Here is an 18,958-nt window from a genome sequence, read left to right as displayed (position 1 = left end):
CTCTCGTTTCTCCTTCTTCTGTGATAATGGCGGTCCGCAAACAAACGTTAAAGGTGCATGCCACCACCTACTGAGCAGGAGTTTGTGGTCAATCACAGTTTACAACATTAGCTCCCCATTTCTAAATCCTCTGACCCAATAAAGTATTTCTGAGTAAATGAAAAAGAGCCCCACTAACGTCTAATAGTACAGTTTATTTTAATGAATGTTGTATTTTTTTTGTGAATGTTTTAATACTTATCAGCAATACATGTACAATATATAAAACAAACATTTTTATTAATTCACGTTTTCATTAATTTTAGAACGTTTTAATGAGTAAAAAAAAAAACGCCCCAAAAAAGTTCAAACCCCCGAGCTGACAAGGGACAAATCTGTCGTTCTGCCCCCGAACAGGCAGTTAACCCACTGTTCCTAGGCCGTCATTGAAAATAAGAATTTGTTCTTAACTGACTTGCCTAGTTAAATAAAGGTAAAAAAAAAAAATGCAAGGCTGATATTCAGTGATGTGGTGGTAAATGCATAAATCACTAATGCAAAAAAACATATATGTTTTTACTTATCTGGAGTTAAAGTTGGTCAACCCTATTCACTAAATACAAAGGTAGGAAAGATGATTTAGATTTTTTTATTTTTTATTTAACTAGGAAAGTCAGTTAAGAACAAATTCTTATTTACAATAACTGCCTAAGCCAGCCAAACCCGGATGACGCTGGGCCAATAACAGCCGGTTGTGATACAGCCTGGAATCGAAACAGGGTGCCTTAGACCGCCACTCAGGAGCCCATAGATTTAACCATAGAGATCCTCATTTTATTAAGTTAAACCTTTCAATATGGAGTTTTGTACTTCAGCTCTACCATGTTTCGTCCAATTGTATCTATGCTGTCTGGAGTAGCATTCTGTTCATTAGCATGTTCATATCACACCAATCTAAGGGTTCTATTGAACCTGTATCGTTGAAGACTATGCGAGTAGTCTGGGGGGGGTTGGTAAAAGTGAAAACGTCTTCAAATGGCTTATTCATTTATTCAGTCCCACCATAGTCACCCAATGATGACACATCCTTGGTTAAACAAGAAAACGGAATAAGGTCATTATGTAAAACATAGCATCACCCTTCTCTTCAGTAAAGGCTACATCGTATACTGTAACGTCTTGACTTGACATTGATGTGCAAAAAGTACTGCATGGACTTCGAGGTTACTGAGCATGATTGAGGTTAAAGGTACTGAGTAACATCCTTTAGTTTGGTACAGACAATGTGGTTACATCGTAAAGGGCATCCTATTCTTTAAAATTCTATATAAATCACTTTTTCAAGTTTAGGCACTGCTTTAAGTCTGTACAACGATCAATTCAGTCTTCTGAATGCAAATCCCAGTCTGCACAGCGATCAATTCAGTCGTCTGAATGCAAATCCCAGTCTGCACAGCGATCAATTCAGTCGTCTGAATGCAAATCCCAGTCTGCACAGCGATCAATTCAGTCGTCTGAATGCAAATCCCAGCCTGTACAGCGATCAATTCAGTCGTCTGAATGCAAATCCCAGTCTGCACAGCGATCAATTCAGTTGTCTGAATGCAAATCCCAGTCTGCACAGCGATCAATTCAGTTGTCTGAATGCAAATCCCAGTCTGCACAGCGATCAATTCAGTCGTCTGAATGCAAATCCCAGTCTGTGCCCGAGATAGCATCCTGTTCCCTTTACAGTGAAGCACTTTTGACCGGAGCGAGTACAGAACTTGAGGATCGAGACGCCAAGAAGAACCCCATCAAGCGAGTCAAGACCTCTCTCAATCGTTGATTCTAGAACAAAGAATAGTATTACCACCATAGACATATAACACAACAAAATAATGTTCTCATTCCATCCCTATTCGAACAGAATTTTCCACTGAGGGGCCACAGGATCCAATTATGAAAAGTTGACACACACACACACATACAGGGATGGGGGAAAGTCAGTGAAGAGCCAGAAAAGTCATTATAAATAAATTACTAACATCATTGTACGCTTTGATGGCACCAGGACTTACTCTAGAGTCTGTAGTTTGTAGCGTTGATTGTCCCTGATGTCAGAGAGAATTCTCAGTCCTTCTTCTCCCGTGTCGTTTCCCATCAGGCCCAGTTCTGTGATGCTGGAGTGGCTGGACTTCAGGGCTGCGGCTAGGGAGGAGCAGCCCTTTACTGTGATCCCACAGCATCTCAGACTGGAGAGAGAGAGGGTGGAAAGAGAGAGAGGGTGAATGTGGGGAGAGAGAGAGAGGGTGAATGTGGGGAGAGAGATGGGGATAGAGAGAGAAGGTGAATGTGGGGAGAGAGATGGGGATAGAGAGAGAGGGTGAATGTGGGGAGAGAGATGGGGATAGAGAGAGAGGGTGAATGTGGGGAGAGAGAGAGAGGGTGAATGTGGGGAGAGAGATGGGGATAGAGAGAGAAGGTGAATGTGGGGAGAGAGATGGGGATAGAGAGAGAGGGTGAATGTGGGGAGAGAGATGGGGATAGAGAGAGAGGGTGAATGTGGGGAGAGAGATGGGGGGAGAGAGATGGGGATAGAGAGAGAAGGTGAATGTGGGGAGAGAGATGGGGATAGAGAGAGAGGGTGAATGTGGGGAGAGAGATGGGGATAGAGAGAGAGGGTGAATGTGTGGAGAGAGATGGGGATAGAGAGAGAGGGTGAATGTGGGGAGAGAGATGGGGATAGAGAGAGAGGGTGAATGTGGGGAGAGAGAGAGATGGGGAGAGAGAGCGAAAGAGATTGGAGAAGGTCACCAGAGAGGGAGAAAAGACCTTCAATTTATTTTGGTCAACAAGACTACATAAATTGTACGAGTGATTTATAAGTTAACAAATGACCAAGTCATTTTGTGAATATGCTTATAATAATTCATTGTTTGAAGAGCGTGCGGTGTGATATCATAGACCAAGCCATGAGCTTTATAACTCTCTCTAATGCTGTTACTTACAACAGTCTCTCCAGTGTACAACACCTGGACGTCAGTCCCATGTAGAGAGTCTTCACACCGCGGTCTCCCAGGTCGTTTCCAGAGAGATCCAGCTCTTTCAGGTCGGTGAGGTTGGAGCTGAGAGCTTCAACCAGCTCCCCACAGCATTTCTCTGTTAGTTTACAGTCACTCACCCTAGGTGGGAAGAGGTAATTACATTGAGAATGTTGTCCCCCCCCCCCCCCCACACACACACGTGCTAGGTTTGCAGAACTCACCTGAGGGTCTCAAGTGAAGACAAGCAGAACAAGACATCGGCCCAGTCATCCAAGTCGCCCAGATGGTTCCTGCTGATGTCCAGCTCTTTGAGGATAGAGTTGAAATGAAACCCTCTGACTAGGGTGATGCCACAGCTTGCCAAACTGGAGAGACAAGGGTAAAGAAAAAGAAACACTTCAATATTCAAGGTTCAAATACTATCTTTCAGAGACTTTAAGCGTTCCCTTCAGACTGCCTGGAGAGCTAGATGCGCGGACAGGGTTTGCACTTTTGCAACTATTCTATTGGTTCCATTGTGCCAAGGAAGGTCAATCAACCCAAGTCTGACAAGTATTTGAACAAATTTCAAATAGTATTTGAACCAAAGTCTGTCATCTTACATGGAGTAGGGGCTAGGGGAGATTGGCCCGTACACTCTTGGTGGGGTAAGCTAGCTTACATGAGTTTCTCCAGTTGACAGGCGGGCAGCCTGAAGGCTTTGCAGAGCATCTTGACCCCCTCGTCCTTCAGGTTATTGTTGCTCAGGTTGAGCTCCCTCAGACTGGGGATGTTGGCCAGACACCTAAACATGTTCTCACAGCATTTCTCAGTGAGCTGACAACAGTACAACCTGGTGGTGGAGGGAAAATGTATGGTACATTTACTACAGGGAACATTCCACTTTAGAATCAGTGAGGTGGCATGTGTGAGTGTACTACAATACTCCAGACAGTACTCACTCCAATTTGTATATCTGGGTTGACTTCAGTATGTCCATGAGCATCTTCACCCCCTGGTCTCCCAGGTTGTTCATGCTGACGTCCAGCACTCGCAGGTGTCTGGGGTTGTCTATCAGCAACACCGCCAGAGCGTGACTCAGCTCCAGGCCCAGCTTGCAGTTTGAGAGCCTAACAAAGATTATAATACTTTAGAAGACGTGGTACAGCGGTTAGTGCTGCGAACCCCAGCACAGATGTACAGCCTAGGCTACCAGAGTCAACATGAGTTTCAATCCGACCCACGCCATTCTGACTTGCAAACTCTCATAACTCTCCTGTCTCCTCTTCACTGTCCTATCTCAATAAAAATACATTATACCCTTAAAGAATATATTTATGTAAATTAGTTTAGAAGATAAACTGTATTTCCTTATGAGAATAACTTCATTTGCATCAAACCACAGGATAAACCCATAGGGGAACTGAATTCAATGATGTTACAATTGTGTACACACATAATCAGAACGGGTTTCCTAGCCATTGACTCAATTCTCACTTCAGGATCTGCAGTTTGCAATTGACAACCTTCAGTCCGTCAACGAGATGAAACACCCCCGATTCTCCCGGTTCGTTTCCGCTCAGATCCAGCTCTTGCAGGTGCGAGGGGTTGGATTTGAGAGCTTTGGCCAGAGCTGCAAAGCCATTCTGTTTCACCCTGCAGCCGGACAGTTTCAGTCTCTCCAGTCGGCAGTGTGGCTTGGCCAAGCCGGCCGCCAACAGCTGCACTCCCGAGTCCATCAGCGTGTTGAAACTCAGGTTCAGAGTTTTCAGATTGGACACCTTTGAGGTGAGCGCCGAGGCCAGACATTCACAGGATTTCTCTGTTAGTTTGTGATATGACAGCCTGGTAAGAAGGAGGGTTAGGGAATAAAAAAAGAACATTAAACCAACAGAACTGTGTAATGACCAGAAGACGGGTCTAACAAACCTGAATTACATCACAGGGAAGATAATTATCTTGTGTTATAGACATTTAATATTGGTAGTGTGCGCCAAAAGTTAGTGACACATTTTTTGTTTGTTCCGTACTTCAACACTTTGGATTTAGAATGATACAATGACTATGAATCTAAAGTGCAGGCGGTCGGCTTTACTTTAAGGGTGTTTTCAACCATAACGGGTGAACCGTTTAGAAATCACAGCACTTTTTGTACATAGTCCCCCCATTTTAAGGGACCAAAAGTATTGGGCGGAATTCACTTTTGTGACTTGACGTAGTCAACAGTGAAGTATTTGGTCCCATATTCATAGGACATAACTACATCAAGCTTGTGACTACAAATTGATTGGATGTATTTGCTGTCTGTTTTGGTTGTTTCAGATTATTTTGTGTCCAATAGAAATGCCTGGTAAATAATGTATTGTGTCATTTTGGAGTCACTTTCATTGTAAATAAGGATAGAAAATGTTTCTAAACACAATCATTTTAGTCCTATAAAATGGAGGGAATAGCCGATGTACAAAAAGTGCTGTAATTTCTAAACGGTTCACCCGATATGGATGAAAATGTTATTATATAACATCCGAAAGTGCTGGAGTACAGAGCCAAAACTACAACAAATGTGTCACTTTCCTAATACTTTTGAAGCTCACTGTAATAGCTGGTATTGTTAAATGACCAGGTACATACGTGGCTGTCTGGGAAGCTTTGATCACTGGCAGCATCCTCAAAGTTCCTCGTCTCCTCTCTTCTTTACTTCCAACCCAAGCATGTCTATTGGCCCAGACTCCGATGCCAATAACACAGCGGCCAGGTCAGACCAATGTGCACGTGGGTATTTGGCATCTGGGGGGATTCCCGTATTGAGAAAGCTCACACCATCAGTTTCTAAAGAGCTGTCACCCAGTTCCGTCAGGCAGTTCAGCAGGTTGAGGGTCCTCGGTGAAGCGGGATTCTCCATGACCTTCTTCTTGATATACTCTACCGTTTCCGTCAGTGTCTCCGACGAGTTGTAGCCGGCCTCTGCGATTGACTGGATGAAGCTCAGCGAGAAGCTGAGGAGGAACCGGAGGAAGAGGTCCAGCTTTCCGTTTTTGCTCTGCAAGGCCATGTCCACTGCATTCCTCAGGTTTTCATCTGGGCTGTTGCAGGATCGATTAAACCACATTGCAGCAAAGAACTCCTGAATGGTGGTATGCCCAAAGTAGTAGATCTTCTTTTGGTGCAGCCCAATATCCTCCCTGAAGATGGGTATGCTTACTTTTGCAAACTCTGACCCCTCATCACAGTTAATTTCGCACTCTTGTAGGTCTTCCCTGTAGAAAACCGTGTTGCCTTTCACCAACTGCTTAAAGGCTAGTTCCCCCAATTTAATAGCCATCTTCTGTGTATTCTGATTCTGTGTTTGCAACAGGGCGAGTAGGTCAGTGTACATTGGAGTCAGAGCTCCGGGGTCATATTCTTTATCGGATAGCCATGTCTGTCTAATGAGGACTGATGCAGAAATCGAACAGATAATAGGTATCTGGCACAAAACATAGAGGCTTTTTGAGTACTTCAAGTGGTGGATAATTGCATTGGCCTGGTCCGTGTGAATGGTTGCTCTCCTGAAGAACTCCTCTTTCTGAGAGTCTGTGAAGCCTTCGATTTCTGTCACTTCGTTGATGTACTGAAGAGGGATGCGATGGACTGCTTCAGGTCTAGAGGTAATCCATATGTGAGCGGCGGAGGGAAGAAGGTTACCGTTAATGAGGTTTGTCAGCAGTGCTGGCACGGAGGAGGGCTCTGTGACATCCGTCACTATCGGGCTGTTCTTGAAGTCGAGAGGACGTCGGAATTCATCCAGCCCGTCAAGAATGAACCCAACTCTGAAGTTCTCCAAGTTGTAAATTCCAGGTTCTTTCAATTCTGGGAAAAACTTGTAAAGAAGTTCAATAAGACTCAGTCTCTCCTTCAGCAAATTCAGCTCCCGGAAAGGAAGGGGAAATATGAGAGTACATTGCTGGTTTCCTTTTCCCTCTGCCCAGTTAAGAATAATCATCCGCACCTGGCTAGTTTTGCCAATACCAGAGACACCCTTTGTCAGCGCTATTCTGACTCGCTCGTCGTCTAGTTCAGAATCAAAGTATAAGCCTAAGGGTGAGCATGTCCATTGGTGTCTCTCCCTGAAAGTTGGCTTAATTTGAATGTACTCATGTTGGTTCACCTCTCCACTTTCACCAGGTGGATAGTGGAGATCACAATGAATATAAAATGGATGCTCAGTTTCCCCCCCTGGCGGACTTTGGTACTTTTTCTTCAGGATGGCTTTGAGCTTATTGCTGAGTTTTACCACATTGGAGTCAGAGACATCCCTGTTAAATAGACAAAACAGTACATGTAATTTCTGAAGGGTTTAACCATATTGTATGTTAACTGTATAGTCTATTATTGTGAGAGTACACCAGTTGACCCTCTTGAGCCTCTTTGTCACAGATTCCCCTGCTGCTCATTCCGTTCACCAGGTCTACGTCACCGGCCTTCTTTTATTTTATTTTTTTATTTAATCTTTATTTAACTAGGCAAGTCAGTTAAGAACAAATTCTTATTTTCAATGACGGCCTAGGAACAGTGGGTTAACTGCCTGTTCAGGGGCAGAACGACAGATTTGTACCTTGTCAGCTCGGGGATTTGAACTTGCAAGCTTCCAGTTACTAATCCAATGCTCTAACCACTAGGCTACCCTACTGCCTTCTAGGTGTCACTGAACTTGATTCATTACCACCAACCCCGGACTGTCTTGTCTCATTACGCACACCTGGTTCCCATTCCCCCTGATTAGTATGTGTATAAATGTGCCCTGTGTTCCCCACTGTCCTTGTCGGTTATTGTCCCATGTCCGTTGGTCTTGTAAGTACCTGTGCTATGTTGTATCGGCTTCCATGTTACGTGTTATTGTGCACTTGTTTTATGGGTTTCGTCCTGTGTATTATTTAGAGGTTTACACCTTACTCTTTAGTTAGGATAGAGAAATAAAATACCCTATTACGTATTCCTGCGCTTGTCTCCTATCATTATACAGCGTGACAGAATAGCCAACCTATCTAAATGGAGACAGCAGGAAAGACCGAGCTGATGACCATCGTAGAGACAGTTCAGCATCACAAGGAATGTCTCTCCAGACTCGGCAGCGCCACGGACAGCGTGCTGGCAACCATCCTGCGTTTGGAGGGGATTGTGCAGTCCCTCCAGTCTCCAGCACCGGATCCTGCACCAGCCCCCACAACACCACTACCTGCCTCCGTCCCATCTGAGCCGGTCCGCGGAATAGCCCTGTCCCTCTCGGAGCACTTTGATGGCGCTCCAGCGAGATGCAAGGGATTCCTTCTGCAATGAGACCTGGCTGTCTCCGGGAGAGATAGGGTTGCCACCGTCATCTCGGCACTGACCGTACAGGCCCTGGACTGGGGTGCCACAGTCTGGGAAACGGGCGGAACCGAGGTCAAGTCCTGCGAGCACTTCACCCTCCTCTTCCGCTCGGTGTTTGATCATCCTGTGGATGGCCAAGAAGGGGTTGACTGCCTACTCTGACTACGCCAGGGATCTAGGACCGCCTCGGAGTTCGCTCTGGAGTTCCGGAACATCGCGGCCTCCACCGGAGGGAAGGAGTCGCCTCTAGTCACTGTGTTCCGCAGCGGACCGCGGAAGGAGGTACAGATGGAGTTGTAATGCCGTGATGACAACCTGTCACTCGACCAGCTCATCCGCATGGCGATCCATTTGGACATCCTCCAGCGGTCCTGTCGAAGACCTGCATAGAATCGGGAGCCCATGGCTACACCTGCTCCGTGCCCAGAGCCGATGGAGGTGGGCTCTGCACGTTTGCCCGAGGCAGAGCGTAGGAGAAGGAGGAATCTGGGCCTCTGCTCCTATTGTGGAGAAAGGGGTCATTTCTCCCCGACCTACCCTCTATCCACCAATAGGCGAGGAGGTGACAAGCCAGGGAATTCCCCTGCTCCGACCCAGGTAGGATGCAAGATCTCCCCTCCTTTTTTGTCAACTCAACCAGTGTGTTTTCCCATTAAATTCCCTGAATACCCTAGCCCCTCACTCCCGTTAGTTCTGATTGATTCCGGAGCTGCTGGGTATCTTTTAGAGCACTGGCCACCGAATTACGCATTCCTTTGGTTTCCCCGACAATCACCCATTCCGGTTCGAGCCCTGGATAATTGTCCAATAGGGACAGGGCTCGTACATCACATCATTGTTCCCGTTTCTCTGCTGACAAATGACACTCATTTAGAACAGATCACCTTTTCGATTATAGACACCCCCACCCGCCCTGTTGTTTTAGGGGTCCCCTGGTTGAGTTGGCATAAACCTGTTATTTCCTGGTCCGAGAGGAGACTGCTGGGTTGGTCACAGGACTGTCATGGGAGGTGTCTCGCGGTGTCTGTCAACACCACTACGGTGGAAAGTCCGGACCACGCCCCCCGAGTGGAGTTACCGGAGGAATACCAGGATCTGCACACGCCTTCCTCCTCATTGCCCCTGGGACTGTCCCATTGACCTGCTCTCTGACGCAGCCCTCCCGAGAGGACACATCTATCCCCTCTCCTATGCGGAGACCGAGGCCATGGAGACCTACATACAGGAGAGCCTCCAGCAGGATTTTATCCGCCCCTCCACGTCACCAGCCTCCCCAAGCTTATTTTTTTGTTAAAAAGAAAGATGGGGAACTGCACCCCTGCATTGATTATCGAATACTGAATAAAGCCACCGTTAAGTTCAGCTATTCTTTACCCCTTATCCCAACCATCATCGAACAAATGCACAGGGCGCAGTACTTCACGGATCTGGACTTGAGGAGCGCCTACAATCTGGTGTGCATTCGTGCAGGCGACGAATGGAAAACGGCCTTTTCCACCACGGGCCTTTACGAGCATCTCAAAATGCCTTTTGGCGTGTCTAATACTCGATCAGTTTTCCAGGCCTTTATTAATGAAGTGTTTCAGGACATGCTGGGACGGGGCGTATGGTTTATATAAACATTTTGGTCTATTCTGCTGACCGCACCCAGCATGTCTCGTTAGTCAAGTCTGTGCTGGGAAGACTGTTGGGGCATGATCTACAGCTGAAGTCGGAAGTTTACATACACCTAGGTTGGAGTCATTAAAACTAGTTTTTTTCAACCACTCCACAAATTTCTTGTTAACAAACTATAGTTTTGGCAAGTCGTTTAGGGCATCTACAATTGTTTACAGGCAGATTATTTCACTCATAATTCACTGTATCACAATTCCAATTGGTCAGAAGTTTACATACACTAAGCTGACTGTGCTTTTTAAAGAACTCAAAATAAAAACACTATTGACGAGAGAATCCAGCAAATAATGCCTTTTAATCAAAACAATAATGCATGCAGAACACACATGAATAAAGTGGCATGACCACTTTACTTTGAACTTTGAAATCTCACGTTCTCTGGCGTACACATAGATCCACAGTAATTGTTGGAATCTGAATGGAATGCTGCAGATGACTTGATTGAATGTTTAAAGTCTTAACAAAACAGAGGTGGTGTTTAAACACACTAATGCACCGTTTTGTAACAGCCTGTACGACGTACATCCGTATCTGACTAATCAAACTCATCTTCAGAGTCACAGTTCTGGCACACATGAATTGCCTGGCCTGCGGTGCAAGCATCATGGGCCCATTTGAATCATCTCACACACTTCACCCAAGTCTCATTTGGAAGGCTGTTTTAAAATGGCTCCACACAGACGAGGCAGAAGCACTCCTCTTCATCTGATGATGACTCTTCTACAATTTTGCTTTTTTTTAGCTACCTTGTTCTTTGCAGATCCAGATTTTGACTCAATCCCTTACTTCCCTTTCTTTGTGGGCTATACTCGGCCTTGTCTCAGGATGGTAAGTTGGTGGTTGAAGATCCCTCTAGTGGTGTGGGGGCTGTGCTTTGGCAAAGTGAGTGGGGTTATATCCTGCCTGTTTGGCCCTGTCTGGGGGTATCATCGGATGGGGCCACAGTGTCTCCCGACCCCTCCAATCTCAGCCTCCAGTATTTATGCTGCAGTAGTTTGTGTCGGGGGGCAAGGGTCAGTCTGTTATATCTGGAGTATTTCTCCTGTTTTATCCGGTGTCCTGTATGAATTTAAGTATGCTCTCTATAATTCTCTCTCTCGGTGTAGCTGAGCCCTAGGACCATGCCTCAGGACTACCTGGCCTGATGACTCCTTGCTGTTCCCAGTCCACCTGGCCGTGCTGTTGGTCCAGTTTCAACTGTTCTGCCTGCAGCTATGGAATCCTGACCTGTTCACCGGACGTGCTACCTGTCTCAGACCTGCTGTTTTGAACTCTCTAGAGACAGCATGAGCGGTAGAGATACTCTGAATGATCGGCTATGAAAAGCCAACTGACATTTACTCCTGGAGTTGGTAGTCCGCTGTCAGCAATGGCATTGTTGGGCAAGGGTGAGCTGGTGCTAGCATAAGAACTGGGCAGGTCTGTGTCTGAGCTTGTGCTAGGCAGGGCCAGAATGGTGCTGGGACTTGGCAGGTTGGTGCTGGGGCCTGGCATGGCTGAAATGGTGCTGGGACCTGGCAGGTTGGTACTGGGGTCTGGCAGGGCTGAAATGGTGCTGGTTTGAATGACAGCATAATTATGCCATTTTCTTTGGATGGACAGATGAGACACTTGGTTTTGTCCAAAAGGAGTAAACCGGTCTTCTCCTTTGAGCACTTCGTATGCTTGACAATGTCTCAGGAAGTCAACAAAGTGCACATCTTTCATCCACCCAGAGGGATTTGTCCCCTCCTTTGCTGCCAGGTGGCCTGTTGATCAGGACATGATCGCGGAAGTTGACACGGGGTGGATATAAAATACGGAGGTATACTATTCCCTGTGGCTGAGACAGCACAGGCCAGTGTGACGAGGGTTCCCCTTTCAGCGGAGGTCAGTGACCCTACTTATTTGAATCCAGGTCTGCCTATCACTTTGTCAGGTTTATGTACAGTGGTCACCCCAGTTTCATCGACATTCCATATGTCTTCTGGTCCAAATTGATATCTTTGTATCACTTCTGCTACATTGTCGAAGAAAGCGTTAACATTTTCTCTGTTGAAGCTACTTGCCCTGACAAGGCTAGTTGCCTCTGGCTTTCTCAGCGACGGCGTTGGGTGCCGCTTTAAGAAGCCTGTAAACCACTCCGGGCTGGCCTTTTCTTTTTCTGCCCACATTGGCGCGAACTTCAGCTGGCGTGCCACAGCAAACTGGTAGGCAAGTCTTCTGACCTCACTTGGCGAAAGACCAAAATAAATGTCAGCTGACCTAGTAATATACTGAACAATCTTCATCTCCAAATCAGGTGTAAAAAACCTGCCGTGGGTTTGTATAGCCAACCACTGTTGGCGCGGCTCTCTGATTTTCAACTTCTTCTCTGGTAACCTTTTGACAATACAGAGTCAGAGTACGGTAATTTATGTCAAGTTCCTTCGCTGTACTCCTGATTGATTTGTTCTGCAACTTCACCCTGCCTCACTGCCTTTAACATTATGGCAGGTGGTGTGCTGCCATTCTCTGTCTTTCTTTTATCATTTCCAACCATCTTTCTTTCCTTCCCCTCTTTCTTTCCTTCCTTCCTTTCTTCTTTCCCTCAAAAACCCATTTCCTCATTGAAATGACATATTCATTACAGGCTTATTACTCCCACCTCCATGTCTACTATCCTTGTTGCCACAATGCAGTTCATAACAACCACACGAAATTCATGACACTGTATGAAGTTGTGTGTGTGTGTGTGGATATACAGTACTGTCTCATTCAGTAGGCATGTAGTGTGTGTGTGTGTGTGTGTGTGTCTACTAACACACTACATGCCTACTGAATGAGACGCGCACGCCAGAGCCTGTCTTGTGTAGTCCAGGGATATGTCTGCTGCTCTAAACTACACGTGTATATATAATAACCCATTTACAGTAACATTTAATACTATTATCAGAGCTGATTACACAATATCACAATGTTTTTTGAGCATGTTCTATACATCTATGTATACTGGGGCAAGACTTGACCCAAGGTCATTGAGACAACTTGCCCCAAACTGACATGTGTGCTAATGTTGGCTAAATCTCAAGGTTAGCTCAACAAAGAACTGCAGCAAAAGTATCTTGTCTCCTCTACTCCGTGCAAAACTATAATTTTGAACATTCACACCTAATAAAGTTTATTGCATACAATGTAAAGTGACAATTTTTCACTTTTGAGGGGGGGGAATAAGAAACTTGTGCCCACCTCAGATTAGAGTGACCTTGACCACATGTGAACAGGAAGTTGAACAAAGAGCGTGTTGTCCCACCAAGTAGCTATTTGGTCTGTCTCTCCCATTATTGTACAGGTTCCCTCGCCACTTTCTCACACTCTCCCCGGACCTTTGCTCGTTTACATCATGCGTTTACATCGCTGACTTTTTTGCTCAGCGGGTTGAACTATTTGATTAGTGACTTTTAGGCCATTTAACAAACACGATATGCTGTTGTTCATTTTGCTGGTGTCTACCCTTGGCTTTTACAATGTTGGCGATACATTTAGAGCCCGTTGCACTGTGAATGAGGAAATATATGATTGTTTCGCCCTCGAGTATTGTGAGTATTGCTCTGGAAATGCACATGAGAACTATGCACATTTCTCCCGAACAATATGGGAGAAATGGGACTCATGCGCTTACATGTCAGGACTGTTCTTTTGGTACTTAACCATGTCTCTGGACTTTACACATCTCCTGAAATATGTGGCGTTAAAGACTATGGATTCTCGCGTCTAACTCCAAATGTTGTAACCCTCGATCTAGACTGCTTCTATTGTCTGGAAATGTCCAGTCTAATCCAGGTCCTGACATCCCTGCCGAATTAAGTAGTCAGAGTGGCCTGAAGATTTTGCATATGAATGTAAGAAGTCTTCTGCCGAAGCTTGATTTTGTGAATATATGGATAAAAACTGCCGACCCGGATGTATTTATGCTTTCTGAAACTTGGCTTAAAATATATATTACAGACAAAAATATTGGCATAAATGGTTACAATGTTTTTCGTACAGATCGTAAATCGAAGGGTGGTGGTGTTGCTGTATATGTAAAAGACAAGTTCTCTGTGGTCGTTTTGACTTCTGTTACTAAACCTAAGCAATTTGAACATCTGTCTTTGAACCTAAACCTTGGCTCATCTTTAAATATTGTTGTATCTTGTTGTTATATACCTCCATCTGCTACTGTTGGCTCTCTGGATTGTATTTTCAAATTGCTATCACAGAATGTCAACTCTGAGTTTGTCCTGATGGGTGATCTGAATCAGGACCGGCTAACATCTAGCTCTGATCAACTCAAAATTCTGTGCAATTACCTACAATCTCACTCAGATTGTCAACAGTGTAACTAGGTTGAATATAAAATATCCTCTGAAATCCTCTTTGATTGATTTGATCTTAACCAATACTCCTCATCGTTTTAATGCTTCTGGTATTTTTGCAAATGACATTAGTGATCACTGTGCTATTGCCTGTGTGAGAGATGGTAAAATTCCTAAGAAATCTCCACGTGTCATTACGAAAAGAAACTGGAAGCGGTTTGATATTCAAGGTTTTTTACATGAAGTATCTAGCATTGAATGGAATAGAATGGAATTAATCCCTGATGTTGAACTAGCCTTTTCTTACTTCCACAACGCATTCCAGGATGTATGCAATAGGCCCCTTTTAAAAAATTCAGGATTAAGGGCAGAGAGAACCCTCGGTTTACTAAGGAACTTACAAAACCCATAAGGGAACAAAATGCTATGTGGGCTAAAGCAAGAGGGACTGGTTTGGCAGATGATTGGATGGCTTTTAAACGTCTTCGAAATATGGGTGTGGCTATGATCCGTAAATTGAAAGCAGACCACTACCTGAAATCTACTTCACAAAATGTAAATAATCCATCCAAATTTTCGCAAGTAGTGAAAGGTTTGGAGTGCAGAAAAGATACATAGCTTCCTAAACAATTGTTGGTCGACACACAGATTGTAACTGGGAGAACCTCCATTCTGAAAGCCTTGAACCAGCATTTTTTAGATGCAGGCAGTTTATTTGAAAAGGTCAAAGGTATATTTGAGCCCCCTATAAATTTAGCTGACACCCCTGTGCACTCCTTCACCAGGTTCTCCTTTCCATCCTTCTCTGTTTCAGAAGTGTGTTAAGCCCTAAAAGAAATTGATTTTAAAAAAATCCCCTGGCCCTTATGAACTAGACCCCCGCCTCCTACACCTAGTTGCAGACATCATTGCTCCCCCTTAACATGTATTGTTAGCCTTACGCTTGATGTTAAGGAAATCCCCAAGTTATGGAAATCTGCTTTTGTACTGCCTCTCCTGAAAGGTGGAGATCCCTCGCTACTTGACAACTATTGACCCATATCAAAATGGTCTGTACTGTCAAAGGTACTGGAGTCCTTAGTTAGTAGGCAGCTAAAGACCTACTTCCAAGAAAACAACATCTTAAATGGAATGCAAACAGGTTTTAGGTCTGGCCACAGCACTGTTTCAGGAACATTGAAGGTTTTAAATGACATCCACTGTGCTCTTGATAAGAAGTTACATTGTGTGTCTGTTTTTATTGATTTGTCGAAGGCTTTTGACACCGTGGACCATGCTGTGTTAGTGCAAAGGTTAAAATGTTGTGGATTTACACAATGGTTTATAAATTACCTATCAAATCGTTCACAATGTGTAATGGCGGATGGTTGTAAATCTGAGTCCATAGAGGTGTGCTCAGGTGTTCCGCAAGGTTCTATTTTGGGCCCACTGTTGTTAATTTTGTATATCAACAACATTGGGGATCTTATTGAAACAACGGATGTTAATTTTTACGCAGATGATACTGTTCTTTATTCAAGTGGTAGTAGTTTATCTTTATCTTTTGAAAATGCCCAAAGAGCATTTTACATCATACAACAGAATTTGTATGATTTAAAGCTGATTCTAAATTCGGGTAAAACTAAATGCATGGTATTTTCAAATGCCAGGCATGTTACCAGTCATGCCATTTCACATCGGTCAAACTCACCCCCCTTTAGACCTCCTCCTTTTCCACAGCAACCAGTGATCCGGGTCAACAGCATCAATGTAAAAGTATAACTTTAGTCCGTCCCCTCGCCCATACCCAGGCTCGAACCAGGGACCCTCTGCACACATCAACAGCATCGTTACCCATCACTCCACAAAAGCCACGGCCCTTGCAGAGCAAGGGTAACCAGTACTTCAAGGTCTCAGAGCGAGTGACGTCACCGATCGAAACGCTATTAGCGCACACCACCGCTAACTAGCTAGCCATTTCACATCGGTCACGTAGGATTAAACGCTGGTATACACTGATTTATAAGGCCATATTGGGTAAAATGCCATTATATCTCTGTTCATTTTTAGTCAGGTCAGTAAATAAATATAAATTACGGTCCCATTCTGATTTGCTTCTAACAGTACCAAAAATTAGAACAGGTCATGGTAGAAATAGTTTTAGTTACTTAGCACCGTGGTCCTGGAATTCTCTCCTGAACATTTCAATATGTTTGTGTTTTTAATGTAATGTGTAATTGTTGTACTGCATGTGTGTTTATAGTTTTGTTTAATGTTATGTTAGTGTATGCAAGTTGTTTTGTCTGAAACGTTGTTCCCCCTGCTGCTATTGGACCAGGTCTCTCTTGGAAAAGAGATATTATCTCAATGAGAAAAAAAAACCTGTATAAATAAAGGTAAAATAAAAATACAAATTTGATTTTTGAGATAGCGCCTCTAGTGTTGGAGGTACGAACAGTTTGACAACTTCCCTCGCTCTCTCCTACCTGTGCTTTGTTCTGGCTTTCGTGCTGCGTGTTTTGTGCACTTGTTATTACGGGTCTCATCCCGTCTATTTGTTAGAGGTTTAACCTCACTGTTTTGTTTGGGTTACATCCCAGAGTGTTTTTGTATACCTGTTTGTTTTGGGCTTCGTCCCGATGCCTTTTCATGGCATGTTGTATTTTTGGGTGGAGTATTAAAAAACCCTATGACTTATTCCTGCACTCGTCTCCAATCATTTATACAATGTGACAATGCTTATATGAACATAAAATAGGCCTACTGTGTATTCCAAATGACACATTTTCCATAGGCTCATTTTGATCTTGTCCTCTGTTCAAATGACTAATTGTCTTACCTTGGTCCAGTCTGATGGTTCTCTCTCCCAGGGTGAAACATTTTCCTCAAATCAGGAGAGGCAGATTTCCTATGACCAAGGAGGAGGCAGGTATCTGTGAAGAGGGCAGTAAAGGCAGGCTACCCCGTCCCTCATGTGATGAAGAAAGGAAGATCCCACTACCAACCATAGACCTGTAACACAGATATTAGATATTGTCTTCCTAGCTGTATTAGCAATAGTGATGTGTGTATGGTGCTACAGTAATTCACTGGCAAGACTGTCTCAATTCAAAGTCTGCACACAGATTAGAAATTATTTGCTAATAAATCAATTCAGTTAAATTGGCTACCTAAAAAAGACACAAACTGACAAAAACACGGAGGACCTATCCATTTAGGCCCTATTATTTTTTCTTTGAGTAAATTCGTTTAGGATCAGCACAAAAACATAATTGCAAACAAAAAACAGGGAGCTTTAACGGTACACGAATGCAGTGTAATCCCTGGCCTTCAACACTAGCAATGTATTATGTAGGGGGGGGGGGTCATTTCAAATTATGTACACATGCAAAAATACCTCTGACTACATCGTCAAAAACACTGAACTCGCTTCCGCGTGTCTTTACATCCGTTCCTTGGTGCTGGGCTAGCCCACGAATAGACAGAAAATAACTAGCTAAAATACGGCATGCATTCATCCCATTGCAACTTTATTAACTCGAATTTAATAGCAAACACATAATGCAATTCCATAGTTACTTTGATTGTCTCACTTTATTCTGGTCCATCACTGCGTCTCAGTAAATGTACGTGTTTTAAAATAGGTCGAGGAGGCAGCATCTAACTCCTTTGCGGTTTCTCGTCAAAACAAGATACGCGCAAAAGTGCTAAAAGTCAAGAACAGGGGCGCGTTCAGCAGGACACAACGTTTTGGAACATCCAAATAGACATATGCTATGTCGAACAAACATGCCTCTTCGATATTTACAATAATGAATGACGTTAATTTCTATCTGCAAGAACGAGAACGTTTTGCAACTGAAGGTGGCCCTGTTCACACCCAGTACACATTTCAGAGGTTAGATCATTTTTGTCCACCATCAATTAGGTTAAATGTAATCTCAGACCAAATGTAGCCTAAACATAATATGGCCATGGAATTGTTGAACATTTTAATTTAAAAAACAACGCAGCAGCTATGTAATCTAACAAATTAAAAATATTTATGCTACTGCTGTTTAATGTATTCTGTGTAGCCTATTTTAACTGAATTTGTAAATCTTTGTTAGCTTATGCTAGGCCTGCTTGAACTTTGTGAGCTGGGGTTGACGAGTGAGAGGGGGGGCTAATGACAGGTGAAAAGGGGGAAGGAGAAAAGATTGGAAAGGGTATCTGGGAGGTGGTGATAACGTCTCATTTAAATTTCACATGTACATTTTAGTCATCTATCAGATTCATTCATTCCTACTATAGTTCATTGGCACTTGCTTAACGTTATCATCTTTCCCTACCACCTCACCTACTCCCCCTCCTCTCTCTCCTGCCCTCCTCTTCCACTCCCCCCAATGAACAGAATGCTGCTCCAGACATGCATTTAGTCATGCATGAGTTATGATAGACAACAAACACTGTTATATAGTGTTATAATATAGGACAGTAAAACTGTAAGAAGCAAGGAAACTCAGTTGACTCGTTGATTAAGGTTTACCCACCTTTTTCCTACTACATCCATGACTTCAGATAGGCTGGCTACGGTAAGTTTACAAGGCTACATTATCCTAGACGTGAAGGGAGCAGACGTCATAATAACTTCATAGAACTGTATAATTATAA

At 44.0% G+C, this 18,958-nt stretch overlaps 1 protein-coding gene across 1 annotated transcript; it reads right to left on the bottom strand.

Annotated features, from left to right (window-relative positions):
• Nucleotides 1-253: 253 nt before the first annotated feature.
• LOC115103684 (NACHT, LRR and PYD domains-containing protein 12-like) lies at nt 254-18,636 on the bottom strand. Its single transcript, XM_029624546.2, is given in 11 exon segments — nt 254-1,809; nt 2,040-2,213; nt 2,970-3,143; nt 3,227-3,370; nt 3,667-3,837; nt 3,947-4,114; nt 4,482-4,829; nt 5,616-5,658; nt 5,661-7,279; nt 17,145-17,317; nt 17,899-18,636. Coding segments are annotated over 10 exon segments (2,895 nt in total). The 5' UTR covers nt 17,186-17,317; nt 17,899-18,636; the 3' UTR covers nt 254-1,796.
• Between the last annotated feature and the right edge of the window lie 322 nt (nt 18,637-18,958).

This window comes from Oncorhynchus nerka, linkage group LG21, assembly GCF_034236695.1.
Source record: "Oncorhynchus nerka isolate Pitt River linkage group LG21, Oner_Uvic_2.0, whole genome shotgun sequence".
In the NCBI taxonomy this organism is placed as follows: domain Eukaryota; kingdom Metazoa; phylum Chordata; class Actinopteri; order Salmoniformes; family Salmonidae; genus Oncorhynchus; species Oncorhynchus nerka.
The sequence above is the reverse complement of the archived record's forward strand: the minus strand, read 5'-3'. Positions and strand labels throughout refer to the sequence as shown.